At 41.0% G+C, this 17,534-nt stretch overlaps 2 protein-coding genes and 1 long non-coding RNA gene across 4 annotated transcripts in view; 1 reads left to right on the forward strand and 2 right to left on the reverse strand.

Annotated features, from left to right (window-relative positions):
- LOC113060133 (C-Jun-amino-terminal kinase-interacting protein 4-like) overlaps positions 1–1,653 on the forward strand; it is a 30,173-nt gene extending 28,520 nt beyond the window's left edge. For both annotated transcript variants that reach the window (XM_026228984.1, XM_026228983.1), the window contains 2 exons: positions 451–543; positions 665–1,653. In XM_026228984.1, the coding sequence (XP_026084769.1) occupies positions 451–543; positions 665–774 (203 nt within the window). In that variant the 3' untranslated portion in view covers positions 775–1,653. The remainder of the gene's footprint in view (positions 1–450; positions 544–664) is intronic.
- Positions 1,024–2,811, reverse strand: LOC113060134 (uncharacterized). The gene is made up of 2 exons (XR_003278194.1): positions 2,719–2,811; positions 1,024–2,362 (listed from the first exon to the last, which is right to left on the reverse strand). It is a non-coding gene; the product is annotated as an uncharacterized LOC113060134 (long non-coding RNA).
- Positions 2,812–11,122: 8,311 nt separating this feature from the next.
- LOC113059640 (tumor necrosis factor receptor superfamily member 4-like) lies at positions 11,123–13,044 on the reverse strand. The gene is made up of 5 exons (XM_026228180.1): positions 12,998–13,044; positions 12,629–12,740; positions 12,336–12,438; positions 12,109–12,237; positions 11,123–11,969 (listed from the first exon to the last, which is right to left on the reverse strand). Exons 2-5 carry the CDS (start codon positions 12,686–12,688, stop codon positions 11,755–11,757), a joined length of 507 nt encoding a protein of 168 aa, XP_026083965.1. The 5' UTR covers positions 12,689–12,740; positions 12,998–13,044; the 3' UTR covers positions 11,123–11,754.
- Between the last annotated feature and the right edge of the window lie 4,490 nt (positions 13,045–17,534).

Here is a 17,534-nt window from a genome sequence, read left to right on the forward strand (position 1 = left end):
ACTCTTATATATGCCAATAAAATAAATAATCATATTAGAATAATATATTACCTTATTTATTACTTATATTAGCGCTTCCTCATTAACATATCATATATATATATATATATATATATATATATATATATATATATATTATAAATGGCTATATTACATATTGTAATATTATATAATAATATGTCACCCCATTGAAGGCTCGCTGTAGTGAACTAACCCTGGAACATAACCTAAGTTTAGAGAGTGAGTTGCTATGACTACTAACATACCCTGAAAGTTACCTCTGTTTTTGGAACCCAAAGTTGAGGTTATCTGCTTACTTACTCTTAAACATACCCGGGTATGTCACATAACCTGCTTTCTGGAATACCCCCCAGTATTGGCAACAGTATTGAGAAGAAATGTGTTTTTAATTACTTTGTTTCTTTTTGCTGTTTTTCGTAATCAATGCAGGCTGCCGTAGTTCCTCCAGTTCACCAGATGGCGCTGTTACTATCTCTCAGCTCATTCTCAGTGGCGGAGAAGGATACATCAACTTCCGAATTGGTGTGACTTTCCTTTTGGCACGGTTATTATACTGTGACTTTATATATTTTTTATTCTCCCATTGAGAATGTTAGTTTTTTTTAAAGATAAGCAGATAATTCAATACTTTTTTCCTCTTTAGGAGATGATGGAAGTGATGGGGCCAGTGAGTCTGTCCTACAGAGATCAGAACGAAGTCACATGATTATTTGGCAGAGCCCCACCCCCTCCGTCCCAAGCCCCGCCCTCTGAAAGCACTAAAAGCTGTTCAATCAAACAGTCCTTGAGCTTTATCAGGATAAGATTGTCCTGCATAGTACAATGCATTACTTTTCTTCTGCCCCCCTTCTGTAGATACTCTGAAGGGGAATCATAGGGCTAAAGCCAAAGTGAAGCATTAACAACTTGGATCTTCATTCTGCACTTTCATTTTTAAAGAACTGCTCAACAGGATCTCTCCAGTGTTAGTCTTAATGTATGTTTTCAAATTCTCTTATTCTGTATTTGACCAGTTAATGGTTTTTTTTTTTTTTTTTTTGTACACAATTATCCTAAATGCCATAACAAAGACAGGTTTTGATTGTAATGCTAGGCCAGAAATTATTAATATAGTTTTTTTCTTGTTTTCAAATCATGAGGAGTGATGCATGTAAACTGATATGCTGCTGGTCATTACATTAAGTATTTTTGAACACAATCAGTTGGTTGCTTGTCGTGCATTAGATCAACTGGAAGCTTGCACAAAGATAAATAATTTCAAAATGACAAGAAACTGACCATGTTTGACAAACTACCTACATGTTGTGAAATTTACATTTATAGTGCATATACTTCAATCTGCATTGTTTATTGTGAGGTTTTATTGCAAATGTTTTGTTGTAAAGTGAATGTAGTCTTCTGTATGACATTTTTGCAGTATTTTTTTGAATGGGGGAATGTGTGGCTCTTCCTATTTAATGAGTGAGAGAGAGAGTGACTTTAATGTTGCGTTAATGTTTTGTCAACTGGAAGATGTGTCATGAAAATATGCAACTTTGTAAAATGCATTCACACTATAATTATAAATTGAGTTTTGATCTGAAAAGTGATTCAGTATTATTAAAATAAAGCACTAAAGTTGCGTTAAATTTTAAAATAAAATGTGTCAGTGCTTGAAATTTAATCACCCATGTTTTGTACAACAAAATGTTTTGCTGCAAAAAGAAATACAGAATTGTGTGTAAAAAAATATCAGCTCATACGTACAACTGTCAAAATATATGAAGCACTACAGTACAGCTATTAACACTATAACATAACTTCAATTTTATACATTTTTTTTATAGTAGTAGTAACAAACACCACATTGTAACAATGTACTGTATCCGTGTCAGCCTTCATCCTTGCAAAACGTTCTTTATCATTCCATTTTCCTTAGATTCCAGCTGAGGTTTTGGCCTTGTTTGTGGTTTCCTAAGCCCTGTGTATGTGCTCTCAGCCATGTCTTGAGGTCAGAGGTCAGGATGTGTTGTGGCTGCGGTGGGGTTTCCGTATGCGACGACTAAGGGTGCGAGCAAACCTGTCCACGGCGTTGCGCTTGTGTGTCAGCTCATTCCCCGATATCAAACCCTCAATATTCCCACTGTACCACATGACCCAACCCCCCATAGACATCAACACCAGTAGAGCTCCCGAATACACCAACAGATCCCCAAAGTCACGGCCCCCGACTTCAAGCGGGACGAAGACACCGATCAGAATAGCAGACAACCCGAGAAGATCCATAAAGACTGCAAACACCAAGACACACTTACAGTGGGTCAGCCCAACACCCTCAGGTCCAGAAGACATGGTGAACAGCCTTATGACACGAGGAGGGAGAAGCATTGAAGATTATTAAAGAATAATCACAATTCTAGTATGAAGAAATTAGATTTTACTAATGTGTTCAACTATACAAATATAGCCCACTCCTTACCCAATGGATTTTATTTTACAGCAATATATAGTCTATCTTGATGTAAAATAAAACACAGCAAAGTTTATTATTACGGTTAATAAAACAAGATATCTTTTAGGTGAGAAGAAAAATGCTTGGGAAAAAAAAACCTGTTGCAACTTGCACGGGTTTTGCTTTACCAATTGCCTACATAATCGAGCACTGCTTCCCAAATAGAGAAAACTAAGTATACGCTGAGAGATTATAATTTTACTTACCTTTTATCACAGAAATTAGATTTTCTTGCAAAACTGTCGAGAAATACTCTTTTATTTAGATAACATGTTGGTCGTTTGTGTTTTCCGGGATTTATTACCTGCGCTGCAAACTGGCTGCGACGTCACACAGGTGGTGTCACGTGACAGTAGCAGTGAGGGGAGGAGGGAAATAAACGCCTACAAGACGGAGTTCTGAGCTCTCGAAGAGGAACAGATAGGAGTATATTGCGTTATTCTCACTCGCATGCTGGGTTTCTAATAAACATGCTAAAATTTCAGTTCTGTTGCTTTAATATGCAAATAAATATGATGAACAAGGCACAAGTGCTTGCTATTTAATTCTGCACGAAAGGTGTATTTATCATCCATTTTTTATGTATTTATTATTTAATTATTTTATTATTTAACATGTAGCCTTTTTATAGAAAGATGACAAAAATCACATATCACATACAGAAAGCACTGTCATAGTGTCTGGGAATATTAATGCTGAATTTAAATACTTAATCGCATGAAACATATTTAAAAAAAAATCTAAAAAAGCCTATTATTTCTTGTTCAGCGTGACGCAATATTGATGTGCGAACTTCAGGCGAGAGCCAATCATGATTTTGTCTGGGCCATTAATAAAATATAAAAATGTAATAGTTTATATTTCTTCATTTTATTTGTCTTAGTAGATATAATAGCGTAAATATTTAGGCTAAATTCATTTCAATGAAAGTTAACTCCATCCTCGCGAGCTGCGACCCGTCTTCATGATTCTTAACTTGTCGCGAATCGTCCAGAATCCTGGCCCGAGGGGCTCTAGTTCGGCTACATCAGAAATACATTTCTCCGTTATGAGGAGAATAAGAAACTGGCTCTGATCTAGCACACATTATGATTAGACTGAACATTTGTCAGAAGAGATGAAAGAAAAATAGTTGTTATCTACACAATTCGGGAAAGAATTAAAACGCTGCATATTATATATTTATTAAAAACGTTGCATATTAAATGTTCCCTTTCATTGGTCACTTCGATGCTGCAGTGACGTCACCGTATGGGAACACCTCTCGGTGTGACGAATGTCTGAAGCCCTATACCATCCCGCCAATCCTATTGGCCGAATAGCGCTTGGCACTGCCCTACGCATGCGTACGCATCGTATACCTGAGTGCCGTGCGCTATTTCACTCACTGGGAGGCACTCATGAGAGGTTCATTTAGCAGCCTCTCTACATGTTCTCTCCATGATAGCCTGTGGCTACAGTTCTGTGCTCTGGAGTGTATTTTCTATAGGTCTCCTCGCGTCTAACCCTCACCGTTACGCTTCTGCGGTCGCCGAGGCGCCACATGAGGTGGTGGTTTGGGGCGATGTGTGTGGCTTGGACTATGACTACAGTGATGCGCTGGAGTTTTTTCCACTTTGCTCGCTCTCCCCCACTTGAGTGTGTTAATCAGCAGATTTGCTTTTACAAACTATGTTTGTCCACCGCGGCTTCGGACTCAGAGTAGGCTCTGGCCGGCACATGCGGTTCTCTCCCTCCGAGCGAACAGGAGAAACACGCCTCCCCTTCCTCAGTGAGCTGTTGAATGTGGTTACCCGTGTGGTGGATAAACTACCCAGCCCCCCCCCCCCCTCCCCGTGAGCCACTACCCTTCTTCACGGACCTCCACCAAGAGGTTTCGAGGTCCTGGAAGCAGCCTTAATCAGCACACATCACGAACGGCGTGGGTTTCACCACCATTGCTGACATGGCGGAATGCTGTTATACAGCGATGCCGCTGTGGACAAACTCTCTAGCCGAACGGATCGCGCCGAACTCGACCGCAGTTCGTCTCAAGTCTAAAGGCTAAAGTCTCATCGAAGGTGTGTCGAGTCGTGTCTAATCTTGCCAAATTTACTTCACTTTATGGCCGTTCTTAACGAGAAAGATATTACAACCGGAGGCTGTGAAAAAGCTGTGGGGGCATCAGATTTGGCACTAAGTGCTACCAAACATACTGCCCAAGCAGTCAACCGTTCTTTGACGGGGATGTTAACGGTCGAGCGCCACCTTGGCTAATCTCGCCGACATTACAAAAACCCACGCTCTAACATAAACAGGTTGGAATTACTGGCGTTTTTTTGTAGCTCTCCAGTATTTCTCGAATCTGCTGATCGGCCGTCATGTACTACTCAGGTCAGACAACATAGCGGTTGTGTAGTATCTGAATCATCAAGGAGGTTTACGCTCTCTCCCCCTGTGCAGGCTGGCGAGAAATATTCTTCTTTGGTCTCAGAACAGATTTCTGTCGATCCGAGCGGTTCATGTCCCCAGACGTTTGAACTTCGGAGGGGATTTGCTATCCAGCTTGTATGCTTTTCCCCCGATTCGTCTAATTCCAGCGGTGTTATTCAGGATACGGCTGGACAGAGTGGAGCAGCTGCTGCTCGTGGCTCCGTGGTGGCCCAAACAGCCGTGGTTTGCGGACCTGGTCAGTCTGTTAGCGGGCTCTCCATGGGAGATTCCCCTCAAACAGGACTTACTATCGCAAGCACAGGGAATGATTTGGCACCCAAGGCCAGATCTATGGAAGCTGTGGGCGTGGCCTCTGAGCGGAGTGAGTTAATATGTCCCCCGGTCTTTCTGTTGAAACCACAGAGACTATAATGAATTCTAGGGCAGCTTCTATGAGACGCTTCAAGACCGTTTCTCTGATGGAGTAACGCCAGCCACTCTGAAAGTTTAGGTGGCAACCATTTCTGCTAACCACGTATATATAGATGGTGCTTCAGTGGGCCGTCATCCGCTGGTCTCTCGTTTTATACAGGCTGAGGCCTTTCCGCCCTGTGCGAGTTCCAGGGCATCCGTTTGAGCCCTTTGAAACTATACCGGATAAAATCCTGACTTTAAAGAAAGTTCTTCTTGTGGCTTTATCCTCCCTCAAGAGAGTTGGGGATTTACAGGCTTTTTCTGTTTCGCCCTCGTGCATGGATTTTGCACCAGGCTCTGTGAAAGTATTGCTGCGACCAAGGCCAAATTATGTCCCTAAGGTCGCTTCGAACCCTTTTCACTTTCAACAAGTGGTCTTGGAGGCTTTACCCCCTTCAGAGGCGGGGTCAGGAGATCTGAGTCTTTGACCTGTCAGAACGCTGAAGACTTATGTTGATTGAACAGCTCCATGGCGTGAGTCCGACCAGCTTTGTCTGTTAGGACACAAAATAGAGGCCATGCTGTCACAAAGCAGCGCATGTCCCATTGGCTTCGCCCTTAGGAGTTAGAGCTCATTCCACGAGAGCAGTGGCTTCATCATAAGCTTTCTTAGTGGTTCTTCTATATATGATGTCTGTGCTGCGGCAAGATGTTCCTCATCGAGCACTTTTATCAAGTTTTACAGTCTGGATGTGAGGATGGCTCCTGGCTCCCGGGTTCTGTCCGCTTGAGCAGATGCTTTCCTTGGATTCTAACTATCAGGTACGTCAGGCGTTGTGGTATATGGTTCCCATACGGTGATGTCACGGCAGCATCGAAGTGACCTATGAAAGGGAACATCTCGGTTACGTATGTAACCACGGTTCCCTGAATAGGGAACGAGATGCTGCGGTTCCATACCTTGATAGCATTTCTTCAGTTCATGAAATCTGAGCGAAATAGCGCGCGCACTCAGGTATACGATGCGTACGCATGCGTAGGGCGGTGCCAAGTGCTATTAGGCCAATAGGATTGGCGGGATGGTATAGGGCTTCAGACATTCGTCACACAGAGAGGTATTCCCATATGGTGACGTCACCACAGCATCTCGTTCCCTATTCAGGGAACCGTGGTTACATACATAACCGAGATGTTTATTGTACATATATGCCATTTACGCGTTCATGAGATGGACCTAGGTAGTCTCTAAAAAATCCAAGGCTCAAATTTGAGGTTTATTATTTTATAACTTGTTTTGTTTTTGTGAAAAACCTGTATCTCAGCTGTAAATCAATTGCTATGTCGCCGTACCATACATGAAAGAAACCCATTATATACTGGACACAATTGGGGCACTATCGTGCCGCAGCAAGCATCACAACAACATAAAAATGTTCCTCAAAGTTGTTCCAGGTAAATGTGTTTAAATGTAGAGCCCCATTCCTATATTTTGCCTGGGGCCACAATTCACTAAATCCGCCCCTGGTTATTAGCCAAATTCTCTAAAAATGCCATCTGTAGCAGTCACACTTGTCTGAGCTTGTGCGTGTGTATGTGTGTGTCTTACATTGTCTTTATGCAATACCATTTATGGTAGGCTACCAGGCCTTAATTTCTGTGTGGAAATTTTCAGATTTATAATTGATTAATTAATTAAAAGAAATATGAGTGATGGATTTTTTTTCGAGCAATCAAATCAATACAAAGTTTTGTGTGTGAATAGATGGCTACTGTACTGTTCACTTATAATATATATATATATATATATATATACATATATATATTGTCACACACCTGGACTCATTTAATGTGTTTTTGCCCGTGACCCAGTTTCTGTCTTTCCGTGTTTGATTAGTTCCCAGGTGTGTCCATTATCTTCCTCATGTGTTCCATGTCCCTGTTAATTTCATGATTCCATCCACCTGTGTTTCCCCAATTATCTGTTGTTCATAAGCCGTGTCCCTTCAGTTCTGTTTTGTCGGGTCTTCTCACTTGTGATCACTTGCTACTTACGTGTGTCTACCTCTGTGCTCCATGTTGGATATCCCCTGTGTTGGATATATTAAAAACCTTATTCCGTTTATCCTCGACTCCGTATTCCTTCAGGCAGCGTAAAACCGTGACAGAAGACCCGACCTCAAAAGAGAAAATAGAAAACTGCGTGTTCTTCCCTCCGTTTTGCTTTTGTTTTTTCACAGTCTTTTCTTTTCTTAGTGTCTATGGATCCCCTCTATCGTCCCGAATTCCTCATCCTCCTGCTGAAGCAGGAAGGACGTTCTCTCGAGGACCATACCAGACAGTTTTCCCTATTAGCTAATGCCACCAGCTACCCGGACGGCGCGCTCTGCACCTTCTACAACACCAGCCTGAACTCCAAATGCAGAGCGTTGTCGTCCGAAGATGGTCCTCGAGAGGATTTCGCCGCATACGTGGAGTGGACTCTGGCGAGAAATGGGTCATCTTTCACCATCTGCCCCATAGAGGACCTCGCCAGCCCCACTCCCGACCCAGAGACCAGCCAGCCACCATCACGCCGCACGGAGCCAGAGCCCACCGCAGCCGCAGAGCCCGAGCCATCCACTGACAGGGAACAGGATCTCGAGAGCGCGACTGACCAGGTGTGTGAGCCGGCCACACCGTGCATCGTGGGAGTCCTCGTGGAGATCGAGGGCATGGAGGAAAGCCCTGCCCACACTCCTGCGACCGAGGGTGAGCTGTATGCAGTCTCTGAAGATCATATGGAGCAAGTTCTGGATCTGATGGACTGGTCTATGGAGGTAATCCCTAATTTTCCTGTTTCCCCGCTGGTTCCGTCCAGCCCTGATTCCCCTGTATACCCTCTCAGTCTCCCACTCCTACCTCCTCCAGTCATTTCCTCTGCTCCATTTCCGCTGGTTCCGCCCAGCCCTGAGTTTTCTGTTTCTCCGCTGGTTACGCCCAGCCCTGAGTTTTCTGTTTCTCCGCTGGTTACGCCCAGCCCTGAGTTTTCTGTTTCTCCGCTGGTTACGCCCAGCCCTGAGTTTTCTGTTTCTCCGCTGGTTACGCCCAGCCTTGAGTTTTCTGTTTCTCCGCTGGTTCCGCCCAGCCCTGAGTTTCCTGTATCTCCGCTGGCTCCGCCCAGCTCTGAATCTTCTGTTTCTCCGCTGGTTCCGCCCAGCCCTGAGTTTTCTGTTTCTCCGCTGGTTCCGCTCAGCTCTGAATCTTCTGTGTCTCCGCTGGTTCCGCCCAGCTCTGAATTTTCTGTGTCTCCGCTGGTTCCGCCCAGCTCTGAATCTTCTGTGTCTCCGCTGGTTCCGCCCAGCTCTGAATCTTCTGTGTCTCCGCTGGTTCCGCCCAGCTCTGAATCTTCTGTGTCTCCGCTGGTTCCACCCAGCTCTGAATCTTCTGTGTCTCCGCTGGTTCCGCCCAGCTCTGAATCTTCTGTGTCTCCGCTGGTTCCGCCCAGCTCTGAATTTTCTGTGTCTCCGCTGGTTCCGCCCAGCCATGATTTTTCTGTTTCACCGCTGGTTCCGCCCAGCCCTGAATCTTCTGTGTTTCCTGTATTCCCTCCCAGCCTCCCTCTCCCGCCTCCTCCCAAACCTGCTGGTCCCTCTACTCCTCTTTCGCTGGTTCCGTCCAGTCCTGATCCTCCTGTCCTTCCTCCCATCCTTCTCCTCTCTCCTCCTCCTAGACCAGCCAGTTCCTCGTCATCCCTGCTGGTGCCAGCCAGTCCCGCAGCTCACCCTCAGTCCGCGCCATCGGGGCGCGGTGGTTCGCCGCTGGACTGCCAGTCTCCAGCTCCGCCTTGGCGTGTTAAGGCCCTGTCTCCGCCTCCAGCCTCCGAGCCCTGGACTCCTCCTCGGTCCTTCGACCCAGCGGCTCCGCCTTGGCTCTTAGCTCCCTCGTCTCCACCGTGGCCTGTCATCCCACCTGCTCCACCGGGCTCCCTCGTCCCTCCGGCTCCACCTTGGTCAGTCGTCGACCATCCGCCGCCTCGGGACTCCACTCCTCTGGTTCCACCTCGTCACTCCATCCCTCCGGCTCTGTCAGGCTCCTCCTTCCCTCCAGTTCCACCTCCATCCTCGGTCACTCCGGCTCCACAGCGGTCTGCCAGGACCCCGCCTCTGCCTTGGTCGCCTGAGCCTTCAGCTCCACCTAGGCCCTCCGGATCCTCGACGTCACCCTGGCTCTGCGGCTGTGCTGCTCCATCTTGGGCTCCTCACCCACCGGTGCAGTCTCCGCCTGTCAGCCCCCTGGTGTCGTCGACCCTTCCTTCACCATGGCTCCTCCCGCCGTCGACCCCACCTTGGATCTCCGTCCTGGCTGGTCTCTGGTGGACCATCTGGCTCCTCCTGCTCCTGTCTCCTCCCTGGCTCCTTCCTCCGTCGTCTCCTCCCTGGCTCCTCCTTCTGTGGTCCCTGTCTGCTGGCCCCCTCCTGGAAGTCCGTCCTCCACCGGAACCTCCTCCCAAGTTCCCACCTACGCCTCCCCCTGTTGTTTCTACGGTGCGAGGACGCACCTACCGGGAGGGGGGAGTACTGTCACACACCTGGACTCATTTAATGTGTTTTTGCCCGTGACCCAGTTTCTGTCTTTCCGTGTTTGATTAGTTCCCAGGTGTGTCCATTATCTTCCTCATGTGTTCCATGTCCCTGTTAATTTCATGATTCCATCCACCTGTGTTTCCCCAATTATCTGTTGTTCATAAGCCGTGTCCCTTCAGTTCTGTTTTGTCGGGTCTTCTCACTTGTGCTCACTTGTGCTCACTTGTGATCACTTGCTACTTACGTGTGTCTACCTCTGTGCTCCATGTTGGATATCCCCTGTGTTGGATATATTAAAAACCTTATTCCGTTTATCCTCGACTCCGTATTCCTTCAGGCAGCGTAAAACCGTGACATATATATATATATATATATAATAATAAATAAAAAAAACTTGGTTTTACTATGATTATTCCATGGTATTATTCCATGTGATTATTCCATGGTAACCATAAAATTAACCATAGTTAAACTATGGTAGGATTCCTGTGGTTATAAAAATGGTAAACGACATGCCAAGCACAATATAGTAATTTTAAAGGGACCTATTTAACGATCAAGAAATAAAGCATTTGAAAACAATATGTTAAAGCCTGAATGCAATTGCTAATTATCTAACAAACATGTAGGCTAAGGTTGACGGAGATAAAGGTATGGGTATAACATTATAAACTTTCCCCAAAATCACAGCAAGCCTTAAACATTAGCGGATGTGACGCTGGGTTTTTTTGCGGTTTCATTCCACACCATTCACTCCGATTCAAGAGATTTCCTGAAAACCAGATAACGTTTCTCAAAACTAAAACCAAAACCATTCACGTAAAATTGTACGAGGATTAAATGACAAAACACTCATTGACTCATTCAAAAATGTGTGAATCTTAGTCAAGTTTCAGTTAAGCTCTTGTTTGAGGAAATAGTCTTTTTCAGGAAATTAAGAAATGTAGGCCTAGTTCTTAAAAAAAAAAAAAAGCTTTTTAACAAGCTTACATGCAGGCTAAATGAACACTAAAATAAGAAAAAACGTATTAGTCAGAAAATAATTTTTCTTTCATTAAATTGAATATTGAACCTAAATATTTAGACTATATGTCTCTAGTATAGACTATTTGGAGCTCACACCTGAGGAGGAAAAAACATTGCTGTTTTATGTAGCTAGATGCCAAATCTGCAGAAGAAATATACACAAAAATCCATGTAAATATCAGTTTGCACTCTTTATTTAAAAAATATATATATGTACAATGCAATGTATTACAAAGATGATTGACATATGTACAAACGTTCTTCACAATTCTTTTTTTTTTTTATCATATTCGATACATTTTCAGTCAACTTTTGACCACGATGATAATTTAAAAACTCATTTAGGCCTATTAAATATATTACATTGTGTTTTATAAGGCAACTTCAAACATTCAGCTGAAAATACTGGGAAAGTATAGCCTAGTTCCCATAGGATCCGGACTCATCTTGCCTCAAAAAGAATCCCACTTCTGTCAGAGGTATTTGTTCATGCTGGAGGTAGATCTGTGATCTCTAGCAATACTTCAGGGTAGCATTCTCATAAGGAAAACTAAGGTTTCCCTGGCTGTCTCAGTGTGTGTGTGTGTGTGTGTGTGTGTGTGTTTGTGTGTGTGTGTGTTTGCATGACAGTTCACCTTTCTATATGTGTGTGGACCATGAATTGCACTAAATACATTTCTCCAGTAAAACATAATGATTAAGGTGGAGGCTCACACAAAGAGCAGCCTAGGGGGACTTGACCACCTTACCCCACCAATGCATGCCCCCCTGTCCCCTACGCTCCTGACTTGTGTCCGTGATAGCAGCATACTTCATATTTTACTCTAGCTACAAACTCGAGCCCGACCCGACCCGACCTGAACCTGAACCCAACATGGGGCTCGGGCTCGGTTTGGGTAGCAGAGCTCTAATAGCTACAGTAACAGTCCTTTTAATGGGCACACAATCCCATGAAATTTGATCAAAGACCCTTTTGTAGTATCCAGGCTGACATCCACAAACTGTGTTTTTTTGGGGTGTACATGGTGAAATCACCTCAGCATCTGTCAGAGAAACACCCAAAGATAAAAAAAGAGTGAACATCTAAACAAAATCAACACAGCAAGATATGCATATACCTAAATGACATTTTAAGTTCATCACTGTAGCTGTCAAATGAAAATTAAATTGTAATATGCTTACGCCGCTTGGTGCATTTCTCGCATCTGAAGCAGTTTGGGAAATAGTTCATCTTTTCTAGGTATGTCCCTTCCGAACATTTCTCACATTGTGATGCCATGATGCTATCGCATTTCCTTATCAATTTATACCCTGAAGAATAATACATGATAGATGAAGAGATTAAACAGTATATTCCTCTGAAAAGCCGTTGCTCTGATGCTATTGATTCAAGATTTCAGACATCGTACCTGGAGCACATTTGTCACAGCAGAGCCCGTTGTTCCAGTATTCGTCTTTAGAACACTCCCTTTTGCTGCTGACGCTGCGCTGCTCCGTCATAACGCCTACGATCTGTGGTAAAAGATTAATAGTTTACAACTGCAATTGAACTTTTGGCTTGTTATTGCTTAACTGGATGATGTCATCACTGAGCTAACCCCTTGAAACTGTGGTTTAGCCTCAAAACAAAAGCCAAATATCTGTTCTGTGACTGATAACAGAATCACTATGGACATACATGGGAACTCTGAAAACTGCTCACCAATGATAACAAAACACAAGGCAGGAGTTTCCTCAAATGTTGTCCTTGGCTGTGAAACATGGCTCTTATAATGTGTGTAATCAACCCTTCTGGGAAAAGGATAACTGAAATTCTGAAAGAAAACCAGTGAAGTATATATTTCATTAAATTGTCATAAACAAAACATACAAGATACATAGGTTTTTCAGGACATACAAATGTTTAAAATCTGTAATTATATATGCGGCAACACGTATATATATATGTAATTTATCCAGTTAGATGTTACATTTTGTGTGAGATATAGTTAGTATATAACTGTATCTCAATATAATATGAATATATTTGTAGAACTATAGAAATGACGTAAAGAAGAGCCCATGACTTTACCTCTGTCCACCAGGATCTAATGTAGAGTCGCTCCTAAATGCCTCAAATGCCTGAATGGAATGGAAGTCCTTTCAGGTTTTTATATTAGACGACAGCATTAGTCATCGTTTTACTATGACCATGCCGTTTCGAAAAATTTCGCAATAACAAAACAGTAAACCACTTCTGATTTAGACATCACTGCTTAGAAATTGAACGGGGAAAAAACCTTCCCTTAGAAAAAGAGGAATTTAGCACCAGTAATATAAACCTTCAGTGAATCACGTCTACTTTTTATGTGACTTAAATTGTGTATAAGGGAATCATGAGCCATCAAAACAGTTCATTGTAAACCTTGTGAGATTCATTATTGTACACTATTGCAGAATAAAGGATAATACACTTAAACTTCTCTTCCACTAACATCTCTAATATTATAAATGGCTAATTAATTATCAACTAATTAAATAGGGCCTACCAGTTATTAAATTAATAAAAAGATGCATAGAAACTCTAAGATTTGTATTTATTTTGACCCCAATGATGGTTTTGTATTGTAACTGGCCTCAGACATTTCATTCCCAAAAATGCCATACATTTTCAGTAAAAGCATTTAAAAAAAAAAAAAATTTATTATTTTTTTTACAAGTTTTGGCCAAAGGGAATGTACTGAATATACCATATACCAAATGTGACTTCTTCCAGTAAAATGAGGTTTGAAGGAAGTCAATCTCTCCAGCCAGCAATACCACAAAAGTTCCTGCTCAGAAAGGATCACTTTTCGTCAATATCTTTTTGTTAACAGTAAATACTAATTTGTTTTAAACTTAAGGCAGATCTTGAGACATTGTGGGTCATTGGTCTCATCATATTCATGAAAATAAAAAATAAAAAAATCATTTCAAATGACAAGAACCTGCATTTTTTCATTCATTTGTGGATATACCTCAAAGTCACATTAACCTTTATTTTTCTAACATAGCTTATTAACTGACATTAATCTTTTTTCTATCTAATGTGCTAAATGTGGGCTATAAAGCATTAAGGTATTATAAACATTACAGTATGCATTTCTGTAAAGCGAAACAAAGTGTATTGTGAAAGGTGCTAAACAAATAAAATGGACATCACAATAAAACATCATGATTGAGTGATGATACAGAATTAATAAATTGTTTCTGAAATAAAATATAATTGTAGGAATTTTGCTTTTGCCAACCTGGGGAGGTCCACTAGTGTGGTCAGAGAGGGGTCCCGGCATAAACTGGGCCCTGGAGTCTGCTGTTAATTCACTACATCATTTTATTGTTTACTAATTTTCCATTGTTTTATTTAATAGTGTTGATTTTTTTTTTTTTTACTCTATATTTATTGATTTTCCACACATTACAAATCACAAATAGACAGAACCATCAACAACATTCATTAATTTGGAACTTAAGAATAGAAAAAAAAACAACAACAAGCAATAAATAAATAAAAATAAAATAATTAAAATTAAAATTACACAACTCAACAAAAATGTAGTCCAATTTCACCAGAAGTTCTCATCAATGAAATCCAAACAGTAATAATTCTGGCCACCCCAAGGTCCAAATAAACAGGGTTGAGTTTTTAAAAACACACACACACACAAAAAAGTCCCAGAACCTCTTTAAAGTTCCACAGAAAAGAGAAAGTCATACAGTTTTGGAATGACATGAGTGAGTAAATGATGACAAAAACGGTTCTGTTGACTGTTTTACGGTATACTGTATGCCTGCAGGGCATATTTGAACCCTTTCTAGCAGGGGCTGTATAATGTTGTGATCCATCTTTTCACACTGAAGACAATTAAGGGACTCATTCACTGATGCTCCAGCAGGAAACACAATGCATTGAGTGCTCAAGAGAGCACTTTGAAGATCAAGGTAAATTGTACTTTATTTTTCTTCAGGGAAACATACAATAATTTTCTGTATATATATATATATATATATATATATATATATATAAATCTAATAAAAATTAAAAGTTAGGAACATGAATAGTGTGGATTTAGTGTGCGTTAAGGGCACTGTGCTTTGGCGTCTTTAAGATCCTGGACAGTTTTGTGCACTCATTTCCCTTGATTAGTTTATTCTGTTCACCTGTGTCCTGTTACTTAAGTCATTTTGTCCCTCTCTTGTCTGTGCATTTAAAGGGATCATATGATGCGATTTCAATTTTTCCTTTCTCTTTGGAGTGTTACAAGCTCTTGGTGAATAAAGAAGATATGTAAAGTGGCAAAGACTAAAGATTTAAACCTAAAGAGATATTCTTTATAAAAGTAAATATGTTAAGGGGTGTAACTTTTCCGTCACACGCTTGAGGTATTCGGCCAATCACAATGCACCAGATAGCTGGCCATTCAGAGCACACCTCTATTTTCAGACCAATAAGCGTTTGTGAAAATCATGTGTTTCAGAAGGCAGGGCATAAACGAGAAACAATAATGTACAGTATGTGGAAAATAATGTGTTTTTTGAACCTTAAATCACATTAACAAATTTCATTACACCAAATAATGTTCTTTTTAGCAACATCACATGACCCCTTTAAGTTCCCTCCTCCGTTCCTACCCTGCGTTTTGAAAGAATCTTCATCATTTTGGATAATTTAAATGTTATTTGGATTACCTTCATCTTCGTCATCTTCAAACTAAGATGACAAATGGAAAGAAACCGCATATAGAGGTGGATTTATGACATCATCAGTCTACAGCAATTTGGGCTTGACTTAGTAACCTCTGTTTATAAGTTTATTTACCATGACAATGCCATGACAATGCCAAAATACAATATAATTACTAAACCAGAATCCGTCATTGGGATTATTGTCTTTAGTTTCCAGACATCCTAAAAAAAGCACATTTATTTCTTTGTGAGAATACCTAGTAATTGTTCATAAAGATCTGACAAAGAATGTTTTAGCAGACGTGTAGTAATTGTCCATTCAGGATGATAGCACCTTTTATTACACAACTGGATGCTGTTCCCCCTTTTCATAATTTACTTTAATGTAAAAACCTGACCATGGAGAGGGGATTAAAAAGTTACAAATCTGATGCATAAAATGTATTTTACCAATTTTTTTTTATTATTATTATTTTTTTTTATTTTTATTTTTTTTGGTACAATTAAAAAAAAAAAAGAGTTGTACATGTCAAAACTCTTAGCACTCATCTACTCTCTCAACAGATCAAAAATGCACTTTTTTATTCAACATTAGCGATGGTTCTAAATCACAAAGTATCCCTATCACAATACAAAGTAAGTGTCTTATCTACATTTCATTCACAGCAACTGCTATCACTATCAATCTTTCATTCGGCTCTCTTCTCATTCAGTTTAATCATTTTTCTGACAGATCTTAATGGTTAACCAGTGAATCATTCTGTTATTCTATTCATTTCTGTAGAACTGCACCTTCTTCCGAAATGGATAACTAAGTATAATAAACTATTGAATTATTGTGTGTGTGTGTGTGTGTGTGTGTGTGGGCGTGTTTTTGTGAAATATCAGGACACAACTCTGTATAATGACATGGGTATGACACAGGTATTTCAAGGAGAGGGCGACTTATGAGGACATAACCCATGTCCCCATTTTTCAAAACGCTTATAAACCATACAGAATGAGTTTTTTGAGAAAGTAAAAATGCAAAAGTTTCCTGTGAGGGTTAGGGTTAGGTGTAGGGTTGGGGTAGGAGTAGGGCGATATAATATACAGTTTGTACAGTATAAAAACCATTACGCATGTCCCCACTTTTCACAAAACTAAACATGTGTGTGTGTGTGTGTGTGTGTGTGTGTGTGTGTGTGTGTGTGTGTATATATGTATATATATATATATATATATATATATATATATGTGTGTGTGTGTGTGTGTGTGTGTGTGTGTGTGTGTGTGTGTGTGTGTGTGTGTGTGTGTGTGTGTGTGTGTGTGTGTGTGTGTGTGTGTGTGTGTGTTAGAATGACAGGGCGAAACTACAGACTGGTTCAAGGGTACAGCAACACCATTTACCGTATCAGCAGCAAAGTAATCTACACAAAACCTCATGGCTGTGTCATTCCCCATCTTACAAACTAGATTAGGCTAGTACTAAATTGAAAGAACATCATACTGTTGGGTTTCTGTGATTAAACCAAAATTGTCCTGATTACATATTACAAATATCTTGTGTTTTGCAACAATGGTTATTTGGCCAGACGTTTCATCGGTTATTTGCTATTGCTATACACAGTGTTGGGTAAGATACTATAATAATAATAATAATAAAAATAATAATTAATTAATTAATTAATTACTAGCTACTCTACTATACCAGTTCATAAATTATTCTTGAACTGACCAAAGTATTTTAAGATAGATGTTTTATAATTGTTCTATATAGCCTAATGCAAATGCTAAATTACTATTGTGCATTCAGTGTGTGCAGACTTGTGTGTGACTTCCAAAAAATAGTAATAATAATAATAATAATAATAATAAATAAATTCTCAAGGCTTTTATTTTGAACGTGCTGAGCGTACAGTAAT

The sequence above is a fragment of the Carassius auratus genome, chromosome 41, assembly GCF_003368295.1.
Source record: "Carassius auratus strain Wakin chromosome 41, ASM336829v1, whole genome shotgun sequence".
Taxonomy (NCBI): Eukaryota; Metazoa; Chordata; class Actinopteri; order Cypriniformes; family Cyprinidae; genus Carassius; species Carassius auratus.